The sequence below is a fragment of the Triturus cristatus genome, chromosome 6 (assembly GCF_964204655.1).
Source record: "Triturus cristatus chromosome 6, aTriCri1.1, whole genome shotgun sequence".
Taxonomy (NCBI): Eukaryota; Metazoa; Chordata; class Amphibia; order Caudata; family Salamandridae; genus Triturus; species Triturus cristatus.
In genome coordinates this window covers 1,891,311,622-1,891,330,544 of record NC_140589.1, presented here as the reverse complement: position 1 = coordinate 1,891,330,544, position 18,923 = coordinate 1,891,311,622, and the positions used below count along the sequence as shown (strand labels likewise).

At 46.8% G+C, this 18,923-nt stretch overlaps 1 protein-coding gene across 1 annotated transcript in view; it reads left to right on the top strand.

The window, feature by feature from the left end:
- Window positions 1–7,183: 7,183 nt before the first annotated feature.
- LOC146822323 (uncharacterized) overlaps window positions 7,184–18,923 on the top strand; it is a 224,202-nt gene continuing 212,462 nt past the window's right edge. Inside the window, exon 1 of the mRNA XM_085609459.1 lies at window positions 7,184–7,271. Within this exon, the coding sequence (XP_085465585.1) occupies window positions 7,184–7,271 (88 nt within the window). The remainder of the gene's footprint in view (window positions 7,272–18,923) is intronic.

Here is an 18,923-nt window from a genome sequence, read left to right as displayed (position 1 = left end):
TCGGGCAGTGTAGGGGGTCATGCTGGGGCTGGTGTTTCTTGGTTTAGGGCAGTGCAGTGGTGTTCGGGTAGTGTAGGGGGTCTTGCTGGGGCTGGTGGTTCAGGGTTTAGAGCAGTGCAGTGGTGTTCGGGCAGTGTAGGGGTCATGCTGAGGCTGGTGTTTCAGGGTTTAGGGCAGTGCAGTGGTGTTCGGGCAGTGTAGGGGTATGTGCGGGGGTGGTGTTTTAGGGTTTAGGGCAGTGCAGTGGTGTTCGGGCAGTGTAGGTGGTCGTGCTGGGGATGGTGTTTTAGAGTTTAGGGCAGTGCACTGGTGTTTGGGCAGTGTAGGTGGTCGTGCTGGGTGTGGTATTTCAGGGTTTAGGGCAGGGCAGTGGTGTTCGGACAGTGTAGGGGGTCGTGCAGGGGGTGGTGCTTCAGGGTTTAGGGCAGTGCAGTGGTGTTTGGGCAGTGTAGGGGGTCGTGCTGGGGTGGTGTTTCAGGGTTTAGGGCAGTGCAGTGGTGTTCGGGTAGTGTGAGGGGTCGTGCTGGGGTAGTGTTTTAGGGTTTAGGGCAGTACAGTGGTGTTCGGGCAGTGTAGAGAGTCATGCTGGGGTAGTTCTTCAGGGTTGAGGGCAGTGCAGTGGTGTTCGTGCAGTGTAGGGGCTCTTGCTGGGGTAGTGTTTTAGGGTTTAGGGCAGTGCAGTTGTGTTTGTGTAGTGTCAGCGCACTAGGCGAGACCTAAAAAGCATTGCACCAAGATGGCTGCCAATACTTCCTGGATTGAAGTGTTGGCAGCCAATTAGAGCCAAGCTCATGTTTGTGTAGTTAGGTCCCGCCCAGATATCTAAAGATTTGTTTCCTTTAATATCTCGAAAACTACTGAACGGATTTACACCATTCAAAACAAGCATTTGCAATGCAATAGGTCTCGCATTATGAAAGTTTGAGCTATTGGCATTGCTAAATAATGCAACACCAATAGCTCAAACTTTAATAATGCGAGACCTATTGTTTGGACAGGTCAAGGTGTGGATGTCTCAGCCCAAATCCAACACAAGGAAACTTTTTAGACAACAGCAGTAATGTGCCTGGTTAATGGTTGCAAGAGAAATCTACTCTAAAGGAAACTCGACAGGTGAAAATAGTTCAAAGGTGACGTGCAGGCCGCGATGTCCACCATGGAAAAAGAAACCCTGCAGGAGAACCACCACCTTGTGCACGCATACATACGGGTTCAACTCTGTTATGGAGGAAAGGGTGGACTTTTAACGGAGATAGCCAGTAAGAAATACCCCCACACCGTGATGAAGATAAAAATGCCTGTAGGCCTGGCCTTTGAATGCCAATCACCATCCACCATGAGCAGAAGGGGCAGCAGCCTTCCTTTGATAGTGACCAACACAGTAGTAATGCAGAGCAGCGGTGCTCAGGAATTAGGTGTGTCCCGTTCCAAAATTGAAAAACATCAATTTTGCAGGAAAAGTAAAATCAGGACTGTGACAGGGAGGCAAATGAAAGTAAGTATGTAAGCGCTCTTTTGTGAAGGTTTCTCTATTTATTTGCACTCTGGCACATTTTTTTGCAATACTGATGCAACTGTTTTACTGTAGTGGTAGTAAACATTCACAAAAACAACAATGCCAAAAGAACTAAAAAGCCAAATTAAGGAGCCATAAGTAATACCTAAAGTAAAGCCAAATACGAAATGCAAAGCAAAGTTGACAATTAGTGCACAGATGCACTCTGGGAATAAGGGCACAAACAAAAACACATGTTCACTGGACCTCAGGAAGCGGGCTTCAGCAGGCGGCTACCGGGTTGCAAGCAATACGGCAGACCCAAGGAGCTAGACAGGGGCGGGAGGGAAGCAGGACACACAAATGCGCTCACACTTTCATACATGCACAGACGCACACACACAAGCACACATACAGAAACTACCAAAAACACAAGCACACATACAATCACATGCTCCAGAACAAAAACACCCAAGGACATACACCCAAGTACATGCACACACACACACCATCACACGCACAGACATGCACAAGCACACACAAATGTGCGCACACACTCTCATACGCGAACAGAAGCGCGCACACAAGCACGCATACAGAAACATCCACACGCACAAGCACACATACAATCCCATGCTCTAGTACAAATACACCCAAGTACATGCACACACCATCACACGCACAGACATGCACAAGCACACACAAATGTGAACACAGTCTTTCATACATGCACAGGCGCACACACACACACGTGCATCCGCACACACCCCCTCATACACACACAGATGCACACACAAAAGCACTCACATGACACATTTCTCCAGGACTGCCGCAGCGTTGATGGCACACAATGGCAGGTTTGGACAGACCAATGAAAGACACCTGCTGCTGGTTCCGAAAGCTAAAAGAGTTCTCGGATTATTACCAGATAGAAGGGGGCGCGGGGTCACGAGCAGCGACGGGAGAGAGGGGAGATGAAAGAGGCGAGGCAATAATGCACTCCTGCCTGCTCTTATCAGAGGACATTTCCTAGAACAGGCCCGCTGCAGTGGAGGCTGGGGGGGTCGCTGTTGTATAGCACCATCAGGGGTTCATTCTAAGCGCAACCCGTGGAGGTTCTCTAGCACCCGCTTCGCAGGCTACTTCAAGGCGCTTCCCGCATCTTCTCTCATTTTACTTTCATCTTTTATAAATCCTCGTCCACATCCCTGTAACTGACCCTTCCTTGCATTCCGAACTCTGGCCATCAAATGATATTTTTCATTCAGCCGAGATGGAATTTTTTTGCGCGTGGTTTTTGAATCCAACATAATCCCTTCTAGCCACGGAGATAATCTTTTACAACTCCAGGAGCAGCGCTAGTTCGCGTCTTCTGCCTTGTGCTGCCCTCCAGTAGCTGTTTGTAAACATCGCTTTCGCGATCGCTATTGTAAAAAAAACAACAAAAAAAAACGCCCGCGAGTTGTGCCCGCGCCACAGTGAACATGTGTTTTCATTATCGCGCCCGTGTCTGGGCACGATAATTGAACCAAACATGGCCTTTGGTGCGCGTAACAGACACCAATAGGCCATGGGCAGAGCAATGCGCCCGCCTTTGGCCTATTGTGTGATGTCTTTCAGAAACACATGCACGCAAAGGCTAATCACGGAAGCCAAAAAGAAAAACACACGCACGAGCGTGTGCGATTCCAGGCTCCGTTTTCGAACCCCACACAAAAGGGCTCTCGCTGTGTGAGCCCTAAAAAAGGTTGCTTTATGAACCAAGCACTACCTTTTTGCCAAATTTGTTGTAATTCCGTTCAGCAGTTTCAGCTGTAACCGTGTCTAAAGTTTCCTATGCGAAATTGATTTTTTTACCTCTATTTTTTCAATTCCTCAGGAACTACTGAACGGATTTACGCCATTTAAAAAAAGTTCTCTTTCTGAACCAAGGGCTACCTTTTTACTAAATTTGGTGTAATTTCGTTCAGCAGTTCGGGCTGTAGTCGTGTCTAAAGTTTCCTATGGGAAATAATATGGAGAAAACGCGTTTTTTTTATATATATATATATATATATATCCATGCTCCTGCTTGGTTGGTCGTTTGATTGAAAAGCACTCGAAAAACACCAAGGTGTTCCAAGCATGACACCTTTATTAAGCGGAAAGGAAAACGTCTCTCTGCGCTTAGCAGTTCCCACCACGTACGCCGACGCGTTTCGAGGCAATCCTCTCTTCAGGGCTGGTAGTGGAAAATTGCACCTCCGACACTCCCTGCTTAAAAGCACCTTGTGACATGCCACATGATCGGTTGCCACCTGTGCGATAAGCAAAGTATTCTGGGCAATGTAGTGTCGGCTTTGAATAAGAGTGCCATTTCCTGCTGAACGGAGCCCCCAAATGAGCCCCGGCAGTTCGACGTAGTCCTTCAATTCCTTGATGTTGATCCCCAATTAGAGGCCGGCAGATGTCAGCCCCCGGGGCCCCCAGGTTCTCGGGGTGGTGCTCTTCGACGGCACAACATGTTTTTTTCACCCTTCGGGGTCCTTCAGGGACCCCCTGACAAAGGCTAGGGGGTCAGGAACTCTCTACCCTGCCCCCTTTTCACGTTCTCCACCTTTCTTTTTCACTGTCACACACAAAATGGCGTCCGACACTTCCTGATTTCGACCGATTGGAATGTTGACTGACATCTAACCACCAATCAGAATTACGCTCGCGGACATTTGGACATTTGGTGCGCGCCCCGTGTGCGCACGGTGCGCGCATATAAATCCAGTACTTGTATAGCGCACAAATCACCCCCGAAGGGGTATCTCGGCGCTGGGGGCCGTTGGGAAGATTAAGCGAGCTATTGCCCAGAGTCACATGTTGCTGGGCAGACCCCTGCCGCCGGAGCCAGGGATCGAACGTGATCCTCAGTGTCCACTGTCAGTCGCCCTGGCCGCGGCGCCACACCTCTCCCCATATAGATATTTATATACTTTTAACTGCAATTTTCTCAGGAACTACTGAACAGATTGACACCATATATGCAAAAGGCACATGCCTGACCTGAGGACTACCTCTTTGCCAAATTTCAAGTAATTCTGTTCAGCCGTTCGGGCTGTACCTTCGACTAAAGGTCCTATGGGAAAATGCATGGGGAAAACGTGTTTTGGGACCCCCTTTTTTTCTCAGCCCCCGCTTGACGAATCACTCCGAGACTTTCAGGGTAGGAGCTGAGCGGAGCGCCCCATTAGTTTTGAAAATTTCACGAAGATAAGTCAACCGGCACCAAAGTTATTCAAAATAGAATTTTCGGATTTCCTATGGGCACTCGGTCCTAACTATAACTATCTATCTACTGGCGACCGCCAGTAGATAATATATTTATATATATTTATTTTATGTAAAGAAACTAGATAAATCACACTTCTTTGGAGAATATTTCATTTTCTTCCAGATTAGCAGTGAAATAATAGCAAAACAAATAAATCATGTGGAAAACAGTGAATGAGAAAGGGTTAATAACATTCAAAAAATCTGGGAGAAATGCTAAATAAAATAAGATGTAATGTAAACACTGAGAACGTTGTATCATGTTATTTTTAATTTTTCCTCATAACTTTACTGGTAGATTTGTATTGTAGGAAGTGCCGTAAACGTCTGGGGGGCCAGCAGATTTAGTAAAATCCTCTTGTAGGAGACCACTGGTCTTTGTGTCCTATGAGAGCAGATCACAGTCTGTACATCACGTACAGGTTTGTCACTGCGGTGAATGTGAACAGTGCAGTGGGAGTCATCATTTTAGGCCGGAATGTTGGCAGTAAGTTCCCCTCCCATACAATAACAAAGCTCTCTGTTTAGTATGAGGACCACAGTCTGGACATTATGCACAGTCTTTGTCACTGCGGTGAATGTGAACAGTACAGTGGGAGTCCTTCTTTGTGGCAGCAGGATGAGTAATTAGCTCCTCTCCCATACAATAACCATGCACTATGTTTACTATGAGAGAGCCTTTATACCACACCATGGGGCATATTTACAAGGGGATAGCGCCACGAGAACATCTCTATAAGTGACGTTCTGCTGGTGATATGCCCTTCTCCATATTTACAAAACAGGTTGCCTTGTAAATAAGGCCCCTTTTCATGTATCACTTAGTTTGAAAGGGGCGTGCAATGGTTGTTGTTGTGGCTGTTCCACTGCAACACCCCTTGCTTTTATCGCTGACCCAAATTTACCAAGAGGTGTAAATCTGAGGCAGTGTCAACAACTAAAATCATGCAACCATTGGTGATAGAAAGGTAAAATGAGGAGAAATACTTTTATTTCTCCTTGTTTTTGCTTTTTCTATGTGTGCTGCATTCTGTAACATATATAGAATGAGCAAAACACCATTAATGATTGTTGTTGTGCAGAAAGGTGTTCCATCCTGCACATAAACAATCATAAATTATGACGATTTGCATTCTGCAGCACACATAGAAGTAACATTGCCATTTGTGGTTGTTTATGTGCAGGCAGGGACCCCTTCCTGCACAGAAACAATTATTCTCTGAAATGCAGGCACCTTTGCACTATAGTGCAAGTGTGCCTGTGTTGGCGCTAGGCAGCTAAATTCAGCTCCAGTGCTAGTGAAAATACAGGGGCGTGCCATATTCTTGTGAATACAATGCATTCCTGCATTTTGAAAATGTTGGAGTGCGGTGCTGCCAAATTTGACACAGCTCCACGCTCGGACAGTTTCTCGTAAATATGCCCCTCAGTACTTGTCACTGTGGTGAATATGAACAGTACAGTGGGAGTCATTCTGTTTGGCAGGGGGATCCGTCATTATTTCCTTTCCCATGCAAGAACAAAGCTCTCTGGTTACTACGAGTGCCCTAGGACCCTTATTGTTTGTGAGCCACTGAGCACCAACAGCGAATAGATCGTAATGTTTGAAATGATTACAAACAGAATATTATGATGGTAAATTGGGTACCCAGTGATACTATTTTGTATTTGTGTGTTTAATGAATTTAATTGTGGGACTTGTACAGGTTTTACGTTCTATTGTTTAGATATATTTACATTGGTTTTAGAGTGCTGTTCTTTTACTGAGTACTATCTCTGGTCAGTCATTTCATCTTTGTGGAAGTAACCATGCACATTTTCTAGTCCCAGCCACTGCACCACTTCCTGTGATCGAGACCGCGGCTGCTCATAAGGCTGCTAGCACTAAGTGATACCCTTCTCGGGGGCCATGATGGGAGACCCTACGGTCACTGTCCCTACGTGTGCTGGGATGTCTCCTGTTCTTCCATGATAGGCCGCTTACTAGCCTTTCAAAGATGCTGTCAACTATAAACTAGCTTTAATCATTTTGTGTGGGTGGAGTGTCTTTATATTAGCTTGGTGCTGGCAAGAGCCAAGGATTCAGGATGTGCTGTGCAGGAACAGCAGGCTGCTCCGAATCCTAGCTCTAATGGGTGGCAGGTCTTTCATAAAGTGTTACTTTTGTTGCAGAAATGAGAACTAATAGTCTGTTTACAGTTCACTCTCAGGGCACTTTAACATTTACGATTTGGCGCGCGTTCCACAGCCCGCTGTGCCGGCCTTGGCCCTGGCTTTCCTCCTCGCAGTTGGACTGTTCTCTCCGCCCCCTCTGGTCCTACTTAAAGTGTCACAGCCTATAAACCTGAATTATAGGAACGCTGCATCCCACACACCGCCGGCACCACCATGAAGACCTCACACAGCCTCCTTCTTCTGCTGGTTCCTCTCTTGTTCTGCTGGGTGCAGGCCGAGTTCTTTACAGACCTCGAGGAGTGTGAGTAGACAAGACCCGTAAGGGCTCAGTCTTTTAAGCAGATATCACTCCTGACTTACTACCTGCACCGTTGTGTTTCCGCTCTGATGAATACATATGAAATCCATTGGGAAAGCCACAGACAAAATGCTTACTAGAATTTGGTAAGAGTTGGTAGAGTTGGTATTTATCCTGGCAGGAGCATATTTTGGTGTTTGGAGGCACTGTTAAGTTTCTTGTATTTTGGTGGTGACGTGCGCTGAAAACGTGTCATGTAGTTATTAAAAATAAAAATGCACATATTTTCTGTTCTTGATAGTGTCTTGTTAGAGAAGATTCCACAGCTTATGCATGTGTAGGTGCTTGCATTGCATACCATCGCACATGACACAGTGCATTGTGTGCTTTGTAAACTGCCTGGACATGGGCGGAGCCAAGTCACACTCTCTAACCTTCCCTAACCTGTTTAGCACGACTGGATGAAGTCGAGGAAGAAAGCCCTGAGGCTGATCATACAGCCTGCTCATGAGTTGGAGGGAGTCCCATACTGCCCAGCCAGGAATTCTGTTAGTGCCCCATGTGCCCAGGCCACACATGTATCGGAAAACCTGGAATCAGCGCTGAACTGCACATTGTTTTTACTGGGCATGTCCCTGTGGGCTGGAGCCTTTGTGGAATGATTTCTGAAGGCAGTGGGCCACTACTGGCCCCGCTCCAACGTTTTCCAGCTCCCCCACATAATTACAGCAGGCACAGTGTGTACTTTTGGACAAGGTGGGACTCCTTTTTTAGGCCGAGCCTGCAAGACTACCTGGTTGCAAAAGTCATATTGTGGGCTTACCGAGACCATACAGGGGCTTAGAGTGTGTCCATTGCTTACCATTGGTTGCCTTTCCTGTCACTCTCATTTGCTTGCTTCTTATTTGTGTTTCAGCTTGTCAATCATGTGTTTGACCCTCCCATGGAGCATAGCCTCTTTACCATCTCTTTTGATTGATGGTTTCTACACTTCCACTACTTTTTTCTTTTCGGTTAAGCACTACACAAGAGTGCTGGTGTTTTCCAGCTGATGCCTTCGTGCACTTCTCTCACCTTGTGGTCCATGATGCTCTCTGTGCCTCTCCCTGTCCCGTCCAAGTTGCACTTGCTTTTGTATTCACCCCTGTTGTTTTCTCACCCATGTGCTTCTCCCCCATTCGCAGCATGTTTCTCTCTCAATCAATCAGTCAATCAGGGTTCCTATAGAGCTTGGCTAATCACACATTAGGGTCTTAAGGCATGGGGGGTCGGGGTTCTGCAGTTTAGTTGAAGAGCCAAGTCTGGAGGTCCTTCCTGAATTGAGGCAGTGAAGATGATTGCCTGAGGTGTAGACGTAGAGAGTTCCAGGTCTTCCCAGCAAGGTAGGAGAAGGATCTTCCTCCAGCCGAGGTCTTGCGGATCTGTGGGATAATGACCAAGGCCAGTTGGGCGGAGCGGCGATGTCTAGTGGGTGTGTAGGAGAGGCGGTGGTTGAGGTATGCAGGTCTGGTGTTGTGAAGGGCTTTGTAGGCATCGTAAGGAGCTTGAAGGTGATTCTTTTGTTGATCGAGAGCCAGTGAAGGTCTCTCAGGTGCCAGAGATGTCACTGCGGTGGGGAATGTCCAGGATAAGTCTGGCGCAGGCGTTTTGGCTGCTCTGCAATATCTTTTGGAATTTTCAGGTGGCGCCAGCGTAGAGTGCAGTGCCATAGTCGAGTCAAGCTTGCTGCTGACAAGTGCCTGGATGACCGTTCTCCTGGACTTGTTGGGGATCCCCTTAAAAATCTTCCGAAGCAAGAGGAGTGTGCGGAAGCAGGAGGGTGAGACGGATGCACGGATGACACATTTATGAAAACATTTGTGCCCAATACCGCAATGTTCATTTCTTCCAAGAAGCTTATCCATTATTTAGGTCGGGTTTATAGTGATATTTTATCATTTATAGACCAATAGTAAATGAACTACAAAAGATTCCTTTCCCAACTCCACTGGATGGGCCTTTGCTTTGTTCTCCATTTAGAGATCACTCTTGTGACCCAACTCTCTGTTAGTTTATGTCCCATAAACCCAAACCCACCATAATCAAAAACACCACCATCGCATGTCTTTATTTTGGGTAAAGTGATCAGTAATGAGATTAGCCAGTGGTTATATATTTTATCTCGTACTGATGTAACGGAGTTTTTGCCAAGACATCTCATTGGCCAACTTGTGCTCAAGCTTTAGCCTTCAAGGTGCAATTGCACTATAAGTTAGAGTCATTTGTGCAATGAAAGTATAAGGAAATGGGCCATTAGTTGTGTGGCCTGCACAAGTAAAGGGTCCATTTCACTCCTTCACTGGGAACCATACACCCCACTGTAGCGCTTGACTCTCGCGGGGTAGCGAAGCTGAGCAGTCCAAGGCCTACTCAAGGGAGGTGGTGGGGGCTAGTGATCACCATTTGCTCGCACACAAGAATAACACTCAATAACGGATTGTCCGGTCTGTGCTTTTCTTTAGAAAAAGGAAAAGTATGTTTATTAAACACATATTGCTTAATAATAAACAGTAATTACACATATACATAAAGGTATTGGAGATATCTTTGGCAACATTACATTTGATTAGTAAAGGGTCATGACCCCAAAAATCATGGTACCCCTCTCACTGCCCCCCCCCCCCCTTCCAAATACAGCACATAACAATGTAGGGGAGTGTCGCTTCACTTCAGGTCAATGTCACCACACTTAAAAACCAGAATCATACGGCAAAATCCCCCATTTTATTGCTGACTTGAGTGACCCTTAATCCCTCTGCACTTATGATGAGTAATCAAGCATAGCAGTCGTGTGCTCGCATGATCAATATTAAAACATTTCTATCCGCAGTAATAACCCTTCTAATAAAGCATTGTTTGAACCATTGGGGATCACACTTATAAATAAAGCATTATTTAATCCATTGTGAAAATACTTTTAAATGAAGTATTATTTGAACATAACCCATGTATAGGTCTTTTCTAAAAAAAATCTTCAGGCCACAGAAACTGCAGCCATAGAACACGGCACGGCACGGCACTTGTAGAACAAACAACTCCAGGCTTTGGAGTGATTAAAACAAGGAAAATCCTGAGGAGGTAAACCCTCTAAACTTAGGGTTGGCACTTAAGTAAACCTCCTTTGTAGGGAGCTGCTACACTCCTGTAGCCCCCCTCCTCACTGTCTTGGTATCTTGTGTGTGCTGCCCGTACCATCCTGGGGCCACCACATTGCAAGAACTTTGGGCTGGGTTAAGCCCTGCAGTGCATTATGGGATGCAGGCATATTTAATTACAAGCTCTACTGCATTCTTTTCTGCTGCTGAGCAGCGTTTAGCTTTAGAGTTTCCATTTTTTGCTATTCCTCTTATTTATATTTCCTTGGGGTGCCCAGTCCCACCCAGGTACACCGCATGACTTTTCCCTTTGGAGGCAGCTGAGGAGCCCACTCCAGGCTGCCCCGGGCAGCCCCACACGCGAGCAGGCTCTTCTTATCTGCTGCAGGGGGCAGCAGCTCTTCTCTCCTGTGGAGCAGTCAGGGAGTTTACTTCTATGGTGGCAGTCATGCTCCCTCCATGGACACGGGAGTGGGGGGCTGGCCCTCCACCATTGGGGCCAGGAGTTGGGATCCTGAGCCCCTCATCCTTTTCTCAGGGGAGCGTGATAGTGCTCCACGTGGACACTGGCATCATGGGCCCGGAGTTGGAATCCTGGGCACCTATCTCATCTTCTCCGAGTGGTGCAATGGCATACCCTCTATGTCTTGGTGATGAGGCCCGAAAATGGGGTCTCTGGCTCCCTGGTATGAAAACTGGCCTCGGGGTTGTGCCCCGGGGGCCTCTGGAGCTCTGGGGAGGGGGCCTCATGCACAGCCCATCCCAGGGTTAAAAATTGACAGTAGTCCTTGTGCCAAGCCCTGGGTCTTAGCACACTCCAGGGGTTTCTTGAACTGGGACAGTGGAGCTTCACGCGCTGCAGTCTCTCGCTGGGGTCAAAGGCCAAATGTATTTTCCTTCAATATCTCTGGACCATTAGGTAGCTTTCCATGATCTTGGGCTCATTTCGATCTTGATGGTGAGCCCTAGCCACCTAGAGCCTTTTACTTAGGCTTCTTGGCCTCTAAGGTGGGGTGCTTTGCAGGGAGCTGGTTCCACTGGCTCCCTGTGCCAGCCTTTCTCCTTTTTTCTCCTCTGGTGCTTCTATCCTCCTGGGTGCAGTAGTCCATTTCTTCCCCAAACTGGTCCTTGGGGGCCTAAGGGGGCTAGCTTCCATGGTCCTTGGGACAGACCCATTGGTCCTGGGTTCAAATGTAGTCAGAGTCTTTAGTCCGGGTGGGCATCACGGGGCTAGTCTTTCCAGTTGTCCACGGCTACCGCTTCCAGTCCCAAAGTCCAATTGTAACAAAAAAACACTCTCTCCCCTTTGTGCAAGGCTTTGTAAGTGAGGGCTCAAAGTTCTAGAAGCCAGTCACCCCAGGCAAATTCTAGGGTGTCAAATCACCTAACTGCCCCTGTCCCAACCCTTCTGCTCAGCATGCAGAGACCATTCAAAATGGTGTCAATCAGGAGTCACTGGTAACATCTGCTCTGGGGGATCAGCTCTGCCCTTCCCTGACATCACTGCCAGAGCCTTTCCCACCAAAACTGTATGGAGGGCCCCCCCCCTCAGTATTAGCTCTAGAGGTCTGGGCTCCCTCCTTTGTTCAATAGGCTTGGGCTGTCCGAACCCTGATACAGTGTGGCAGTTGAGCTGAGCAGAGCAATGTGACATTTCCGGAGGGCCCAAAAGTTGTAGACACCTTCTTGGAACTTGCAAATTTGATCTTGATGCACATGTTCCGCCCCATTTTGATATGTCACTGGGCTTTGTAGGCCAAAGGAAAGCACAATTGCACTCTAGAGCAGATTTCCCCCATGTGTATAAAAAAGTGTCCCTGCAGACAAAACAGTAAACCACACTGACTTTCCATGTGAGTGTACACTAACATCATAAGGCCTACATCATGTTAATCTTTAATCCGACAGAGTCCCCAAATGTTTGCACACATGCTCAAATTTTATCAGCCAAGAGCTCCTCACTGTTGCTGTGTTGCAGCAGCCTTATCTTAAAAGGTGGACATGTGCAGCAACATGCTTGTGAGAAAATTAGGGCCCCAACACTTATTCTTTTACAAATTTAGTAGTGCATAGAGCCTACCTAACACCCAAGACCATTATTAAAACATGCACAACAGCTTCACCCAACTTCTCCAGTTGCTCTCACTATGGAATTGACCAGTCTGGTTATTGGCACATGTTCTGGGAATGGCCAGTGACTGAGGGTACTGGCCAAAGATCAGAATGTTTCTGATGCAAGTCACTAATCGACAAAATCTGCTATTCACGGACATCTTTTGGGGAACTTGGTTCACGGTCCAACTGGTAAAGCGGCCTCCAGATTTTTTTATTCGGCATTGCCTGTAGGTAAAAGAATGATCCAACACACAATGAGCCCACAGGTCCGGGGTGCAGGTCTGATAAGTATGTGGACTACATGAACCATACACCAAAACACCAAAACAGGGGGTGAGGGAGGGGAATATCCCTTTTTAAGGATGGTTTCCCTCACACACCAGAGGTGTCATGCTTCATATTAGGGGTGCCCCCTCGTGTCAAGAGCCTAGTCTTGGCACGGGCTACAACCCCCTCTCTACGAGAGAGGAGCTCAGGGATGTTTTCACTACATAGGTTGTCCTAAAAATTCTATGTGAGCGTGGTGTATGAATAAGTGTGATGTGCAGTGCTGAGGTGTATGTGAACGTGAGTTAAAACTGCCTACAGGGGTAGCTATCAACAAACTTTATTCAACTACCCTGTGACGGGATTAAAAACAATAAGCCTAGTAATGAGACTGTCGACATTAGAGACAGCTACATTAACAAAATCAGATCAACATGTTTCGGTCTTCAGTGACCTCTCAAAGTATCATGGCCTTCGTCAGGATCAGAAAAAACAGCTACTGCAAAAGTGTGCCCCCTGTTTTGGTGTATGGTTTATGTAGTCCACATACTTATCAGACCTGCACCCCAGACCCGTGGGCTTGTTGTGTGTTAGATTTTATGAGTGGGGAGTGTGCCCATGCAGGTCCTTAAACCTCCTCTAGGCTCCCTTTTTGTGTGTGACACGGTAAAAGAATGATCACAATTATGTGGAAAGCGGATGTAGCCCACAATTTAAGAAATGGCAACAGGTGCTCCCAAAATAGGCCTAGGGTGAGTCACTTCTATTCATTCCACAGAGAGGGAATGAGGGGATTTAGGAAAGTCCCTCTATCCAATAAATGGCAAGAATTATAAGAAATGTCTAAAACTCTCACTAAAAAGAATAACCAACCACTGTAGGTGGGTCCCATCTGAGCATGTATATGCTGTGATGCAAACCCCCAGGAATATTCACATGTGCATAGCGTCAAACTCCTTCTTTTGACACTGTACAATGCACGACATTGGGGAAACAGCCTTTACTACGATGTTTTTACAATGACCTGCAATTACCACGCATTTTTTACATTGTACTTATTGTCTCTACGCAAGTCATTACAGCGCAGATTTTTATCACGCAAATCCAGCCTGCGCCCCTCCCTGAATCTGTATGTAAGACCACATCTTGTTCCATGGCCTGCGATATTAGGCAAAGTTATGCCTACCAGTGCATCTACAGATGCCGTGTCTTCTTTCCCCTTGCAATCCGACAAGGAGTGAGAATTACTATTGCTGTCATTTCTGTATGTAGGCCACATTTTCTAAGTGAATTAATTTTCTTTAAGGATCGTCTGCTCGAAAATGTGTGTTTTGAAACAACTCAGGGCCATATTATCAAGGAACGGCGATAACATTATTGCTGCTTTAGCGGCAGGAAACTGCCGCTAAAGCGAAGATACTGGGCTTGATAATATGCTCATGAGAATTCCCACAGAAGCCCAGGTTCTGGCGTGAACCTGGGCTTCTATGGGAATTCACAAAGGCATATTATCAAGCCCATTATCGCTGCTTTAGCTGCAGTTTCTGCCGCTAAAGCGGCAATAATGTTATCGCCGTTCCTTGATAATATGACCCTAAATCTGAGTGACAATTAACAATACTAAAACGTGCCTATGCAATGTGGAAATATCAGCGCATATTATAAAAATCAGTCATTAGCAAGAACCTCGTTAAAATTATCGCCGTTTTAGCGGCAGGAAACCGCCGCTAAAACAGTGATAATGGGCTTGCTAATATGCGTTATAGAATTCCAATTGAAGCCCATGTTAGATGTCCTTCACATCTAGCCTGGGCTTCTATGGGAATTCACAAAGGCATATTATCAAGCCCATTATCGCCGTTTTAGCGGCAGTTTTCTACCGCTAAAGCGGCGATAATGTTATCGCCTGGCTTGATAATATGCCCCCAAGATTTTAATAAGGTATTTAATTTCTAGCTCCTATTATAGCGCTACTAGAAACACTACGAATGAAAACACGCTGCTCAGTAGACAACTGACATGGCACTGATTACAAAGTGCATTGGAGGGCAAGAGAAAGAGCTAAATATTATGCCAGTGTGAAATCAGACAAGAAAACCCCCAGCCGCCAACAAACAAGTCAATCAATAAACACATATGTGCACAATCACGTCAGTGATTAAACAGGTGTGTACACAATCACGTCATTCATGAAACAGAGCCGCACTCAATCGCGTCAATCATTAAACAGGTGTGTCCACAATCACATCAATCATCACACAGATATGGGCACGATTTGATCAAATTCATCGAATAATTTAACCTGGCCAGATTCAGTAAATGGTCTTTAAACTTAGATGTGTGCATTCAGGGGAGGGGGGTAATATCCTTGGGTAGTCCATGCCAGACCGCAGGGGAATTCCCTGAGAATGTGCCTGTGACGGCAACTCTTTTTCAGACGTCATCTATACTGCGGGAGAGAATTTGACTTCCTTATGGTCCTTCCCGCTTTTTGAGTCAATTCTAGGTTTTGAGTGGACATGGGGAAGAAATGTTTTTAATATGTTGTGTCCCAGAGAATAAAGTGTGCTGATGAAACCTTGGAACAAGCATACGGAACACAAATATAACAAGCATCAGGCATCAGACATCCACAAGCATCAGACATCAGGCATAAGACATCCACAAGCATCAGACATCAGTCATGAGACATCAGGCATCAGACATCCACAAGCATCAGACATCAGTCATCAGGCATCAGACATCCACAAGCATCAGGCATCAGGAATCAGACATCCACAAGCATCAGGCATCAGACATCCACAAGCATCAAACATCAGGCATCAGACATCCACAAGCATCAGACATCAGGCATAAGACATCCACAAGCATCAGACATCAGTCATGAGACATCAGGCATCCACAAGCATCAGACATCAGTCATCAGGCATCAGACATCCACAAGCATCAAACATCAGGCATCAGACATCCACAAGCATCAGACATCCACAAGCATAAGACATCAGGCAAAAGACATCAGGCATCAGACATCAGGCATCAGACATCCACAAGTATCAGACATCTACAAGCATCAGATATTAGACATCAGGCATCAGGCATCAGACATCAGGCATCAGACATCCACAATCATCAGACATCCACAAGCATCAGGCATCATGCATCAGGCATCAGACATCATGCATGAGACATCCACAAGCATCAGACATCAGGAATCAGACATCAGGCATCAGACATCAGACATCAGACATCAGGCATCAGACATCATGCATCAGACATCATGCGTCAGACATCAGGTGTCAGACATCAGGTGTCAGACATCATGCGTCAGACATCCACAGGCATCAGACATCAGGCATCAGACAGCCACAAGCATCAGACATCCACAAGCATCAGACATCAGGAATCAAACATCCACAAGCATCAGACATCCACAAGCATCAGACATCATGCATCAGTTATAAAGGTCTGAAAGATACTTCATATCGACACACTTATGCTTACTGAAGATTCACTGTGTGTTGTGTGAGACCTGGTAGAAAATGAACTGAAGAATACACCTAGGCTAATATTCAATCTATTGTGTACTGTCAGTAAGTTAAGGCAGAGTGGAACATTTAAGTCACATCTGTGGCAGTCTGCCACAACTGGCCAGGAACAATTCAAAGAGAGAGGAGGTGAAGACGACGGGAACTCAACGCCCAGCTTCTGCAGCAAACCTAAACTTTTTTAATCCATGCCGGGAGATAGCGAGCTGCCCGCCCAGGGTCGAAGTTTGTTAAGAGGTGGAGCCAGGGGTACGCTTTGTGAGTTCTTTTGAGCCTTCAATAAGTGATGCAATTGATTAATTCAATGGTTTTCACTGCTCGACCTCAGAAGGATAAAAGTCAGAGTCATCAGAGCTGGTAACAGAGATTTGAGGAGTCACAGTGGTATAACGTAGGAGTGGGAAGTAAGCACGCACCACCTCTCTTGGTGCACGCCTTCCCCAAGCGCTTTTAAAATGTTTGAGCTTGGCTGGCATGCGGTAGAGAGATTTCTTGCCAGCCTATCACGTCCGACAAGCCGTCAGGGCTGGGGCAAGCAGCCATGAGTCAGGCTTTCCTGAATGGCAGGAGCGTATCTGGGCCTTCATGCTGTGGAGAGTGGTTAATGGTGACACCAGACACTAGGCTTGAATGCACGTAGCTGAGAGAATGAGGGGGTTGCGATACAGGGGTGGGGTGTTACACACAACTCAAGAACGCCCCTGATGCCCACAAGTTTATATGACGTGTCAGGGAAAATCTGACTCTAGGCTCAACCAAAAACACTGTATGCATACTCCCTACTTGGAGCAACACTACTGCATTACATTGTAAAAGGTAAAAGTTTAGCTTAAACTAGTGAGTGCCAATACATAGCGCACAGTAACGTCACACAAACTTATAATAATCACATACTACTATAACAGTACGCATAACTTCACCATCCCTAATGTGTTGTGTTACAACACGCTACTCGACTACAATATTACATCAAGAAATGTATGTGGATAGGACGCACACGCTCCCTCACTGACAGTCACACGAAGAGAACTTAATATAAGCATGGTGATTGAAATAGTATAGATGCACACCCCTCAGTAATCTACCAGCATTGGGCAGCTCCAACAGTGTTCAACGTATAAAAGTAAACTAGTCGTAGAGCCCGGGCAGCAGTCGTTCCTCACGTTAAGGGCGCAGCACCATGCCCCCTTCAGCAGCTACACCGCTGACTTGAATGTTTAAAGGTGCGCATATTGTCGCGTACGGGTCAGCCATGGAAAAGGCATTGCAAACAAACTAAACGCAGATGTCTGCAGGCCATCCCATCTGCTATTAGCTGCAACCGCCTCAAAGCAAACCCCCCAAAAAGGGCTAGGCTCAAAGTCGGCTCAGCAGTTCCGATAAACAAAAGAGCATAAAAAACAAGTACAATAGAAAACGTAAACCAAAACCCTTAGCGTGCGTGGTGCTGGTGAACTTTGAGGCTGTTATTCATGGCTAGGGTCTTAAGGGGCTCGATGTGGAGGCTGAACAATGCGGCGCCACCACAGAACAAGAAACACTAATCAGAGCAGGGACTCTGCTCTGTACGTTCACGGCAAGACACTGAGCCTTAGGAGAAAGGAAGCCCTTGTATGTTTCTTACCAGGGGTGTACTTGAGCACCATGGACTGTGTGCGGGGGGAGGTGCCCAAGGCGGCCGTTGGTAGCTAGATGCTGCTGGGCAAGGCCGGGAGGGACGCCAGCCCTGCTCCCGATGTGTGCTCAGCAGCAGTGCCCTCAGAGAGAGGGTATGGAGGGCAAAGGATACCTCTGTTGGTGAAGGGAGACATAGGAGCAGCGATAGCACCGGAGCAGCCCTAGCGCCAAGCCTCCATCTCGTCCCCATAATAACAGCAAACTCAAATCAGACGTGCACATTCCCAGCGTCTCGTGAGTGATGTGCACGTGCTGAATGTAAAAAAAACAGCGATCTGGGAGGCGTGGTGGGGCGGCAAACACGCACAGGGAGACAAGCGCAATATAAATTACATAAACAGCGTCCTGCGAGTGGTGTGGCCGCGCTGGCACAGTCATACTTTATCTCTCTGTCTATCCGCCTGCCTGCCTGTCGGTCCTGTGTGCCTGTCATCTGGGCGGCCGCATCTGGAAGAGTCAGCTGTAGGGTCGGTGGATGCGCCTTTCTCTTTCTTGGTTGGTTGGTCTATTTCCATACATAAGTATCTATCTATGCAGCTAGTTTGTCCATAAGATAGATGTCTGTATGTTTATAAGGCTGCATGAACACATTGTATAGGTATATGTCATATACATAGTTGTTTCCGTTTAGCGCCTCCCTGGCTTGGGGCCGTTTTGTGCGGTGTGCTGCTCTGTGAGGCGCTGTCTGTGTCGACGGGAGTGTGGGGAGAGGCCACGTGGGTACGAACGTGCGTGAGGCACAATGGCTGTGTGCATATAATAAATGTGTGTATTTGTAACAGAGCGGGTCTGTCGTCTTTGCATGTTTCTTTCTTTTCACACGCTGTGTGTGTCGGTGGGCAGCGCACATTACATGTTTTTCAACAACAAGTACATGGACCAGAAGCGGAGGGGCTCTGGTGAGAGTTGGGGTCAGA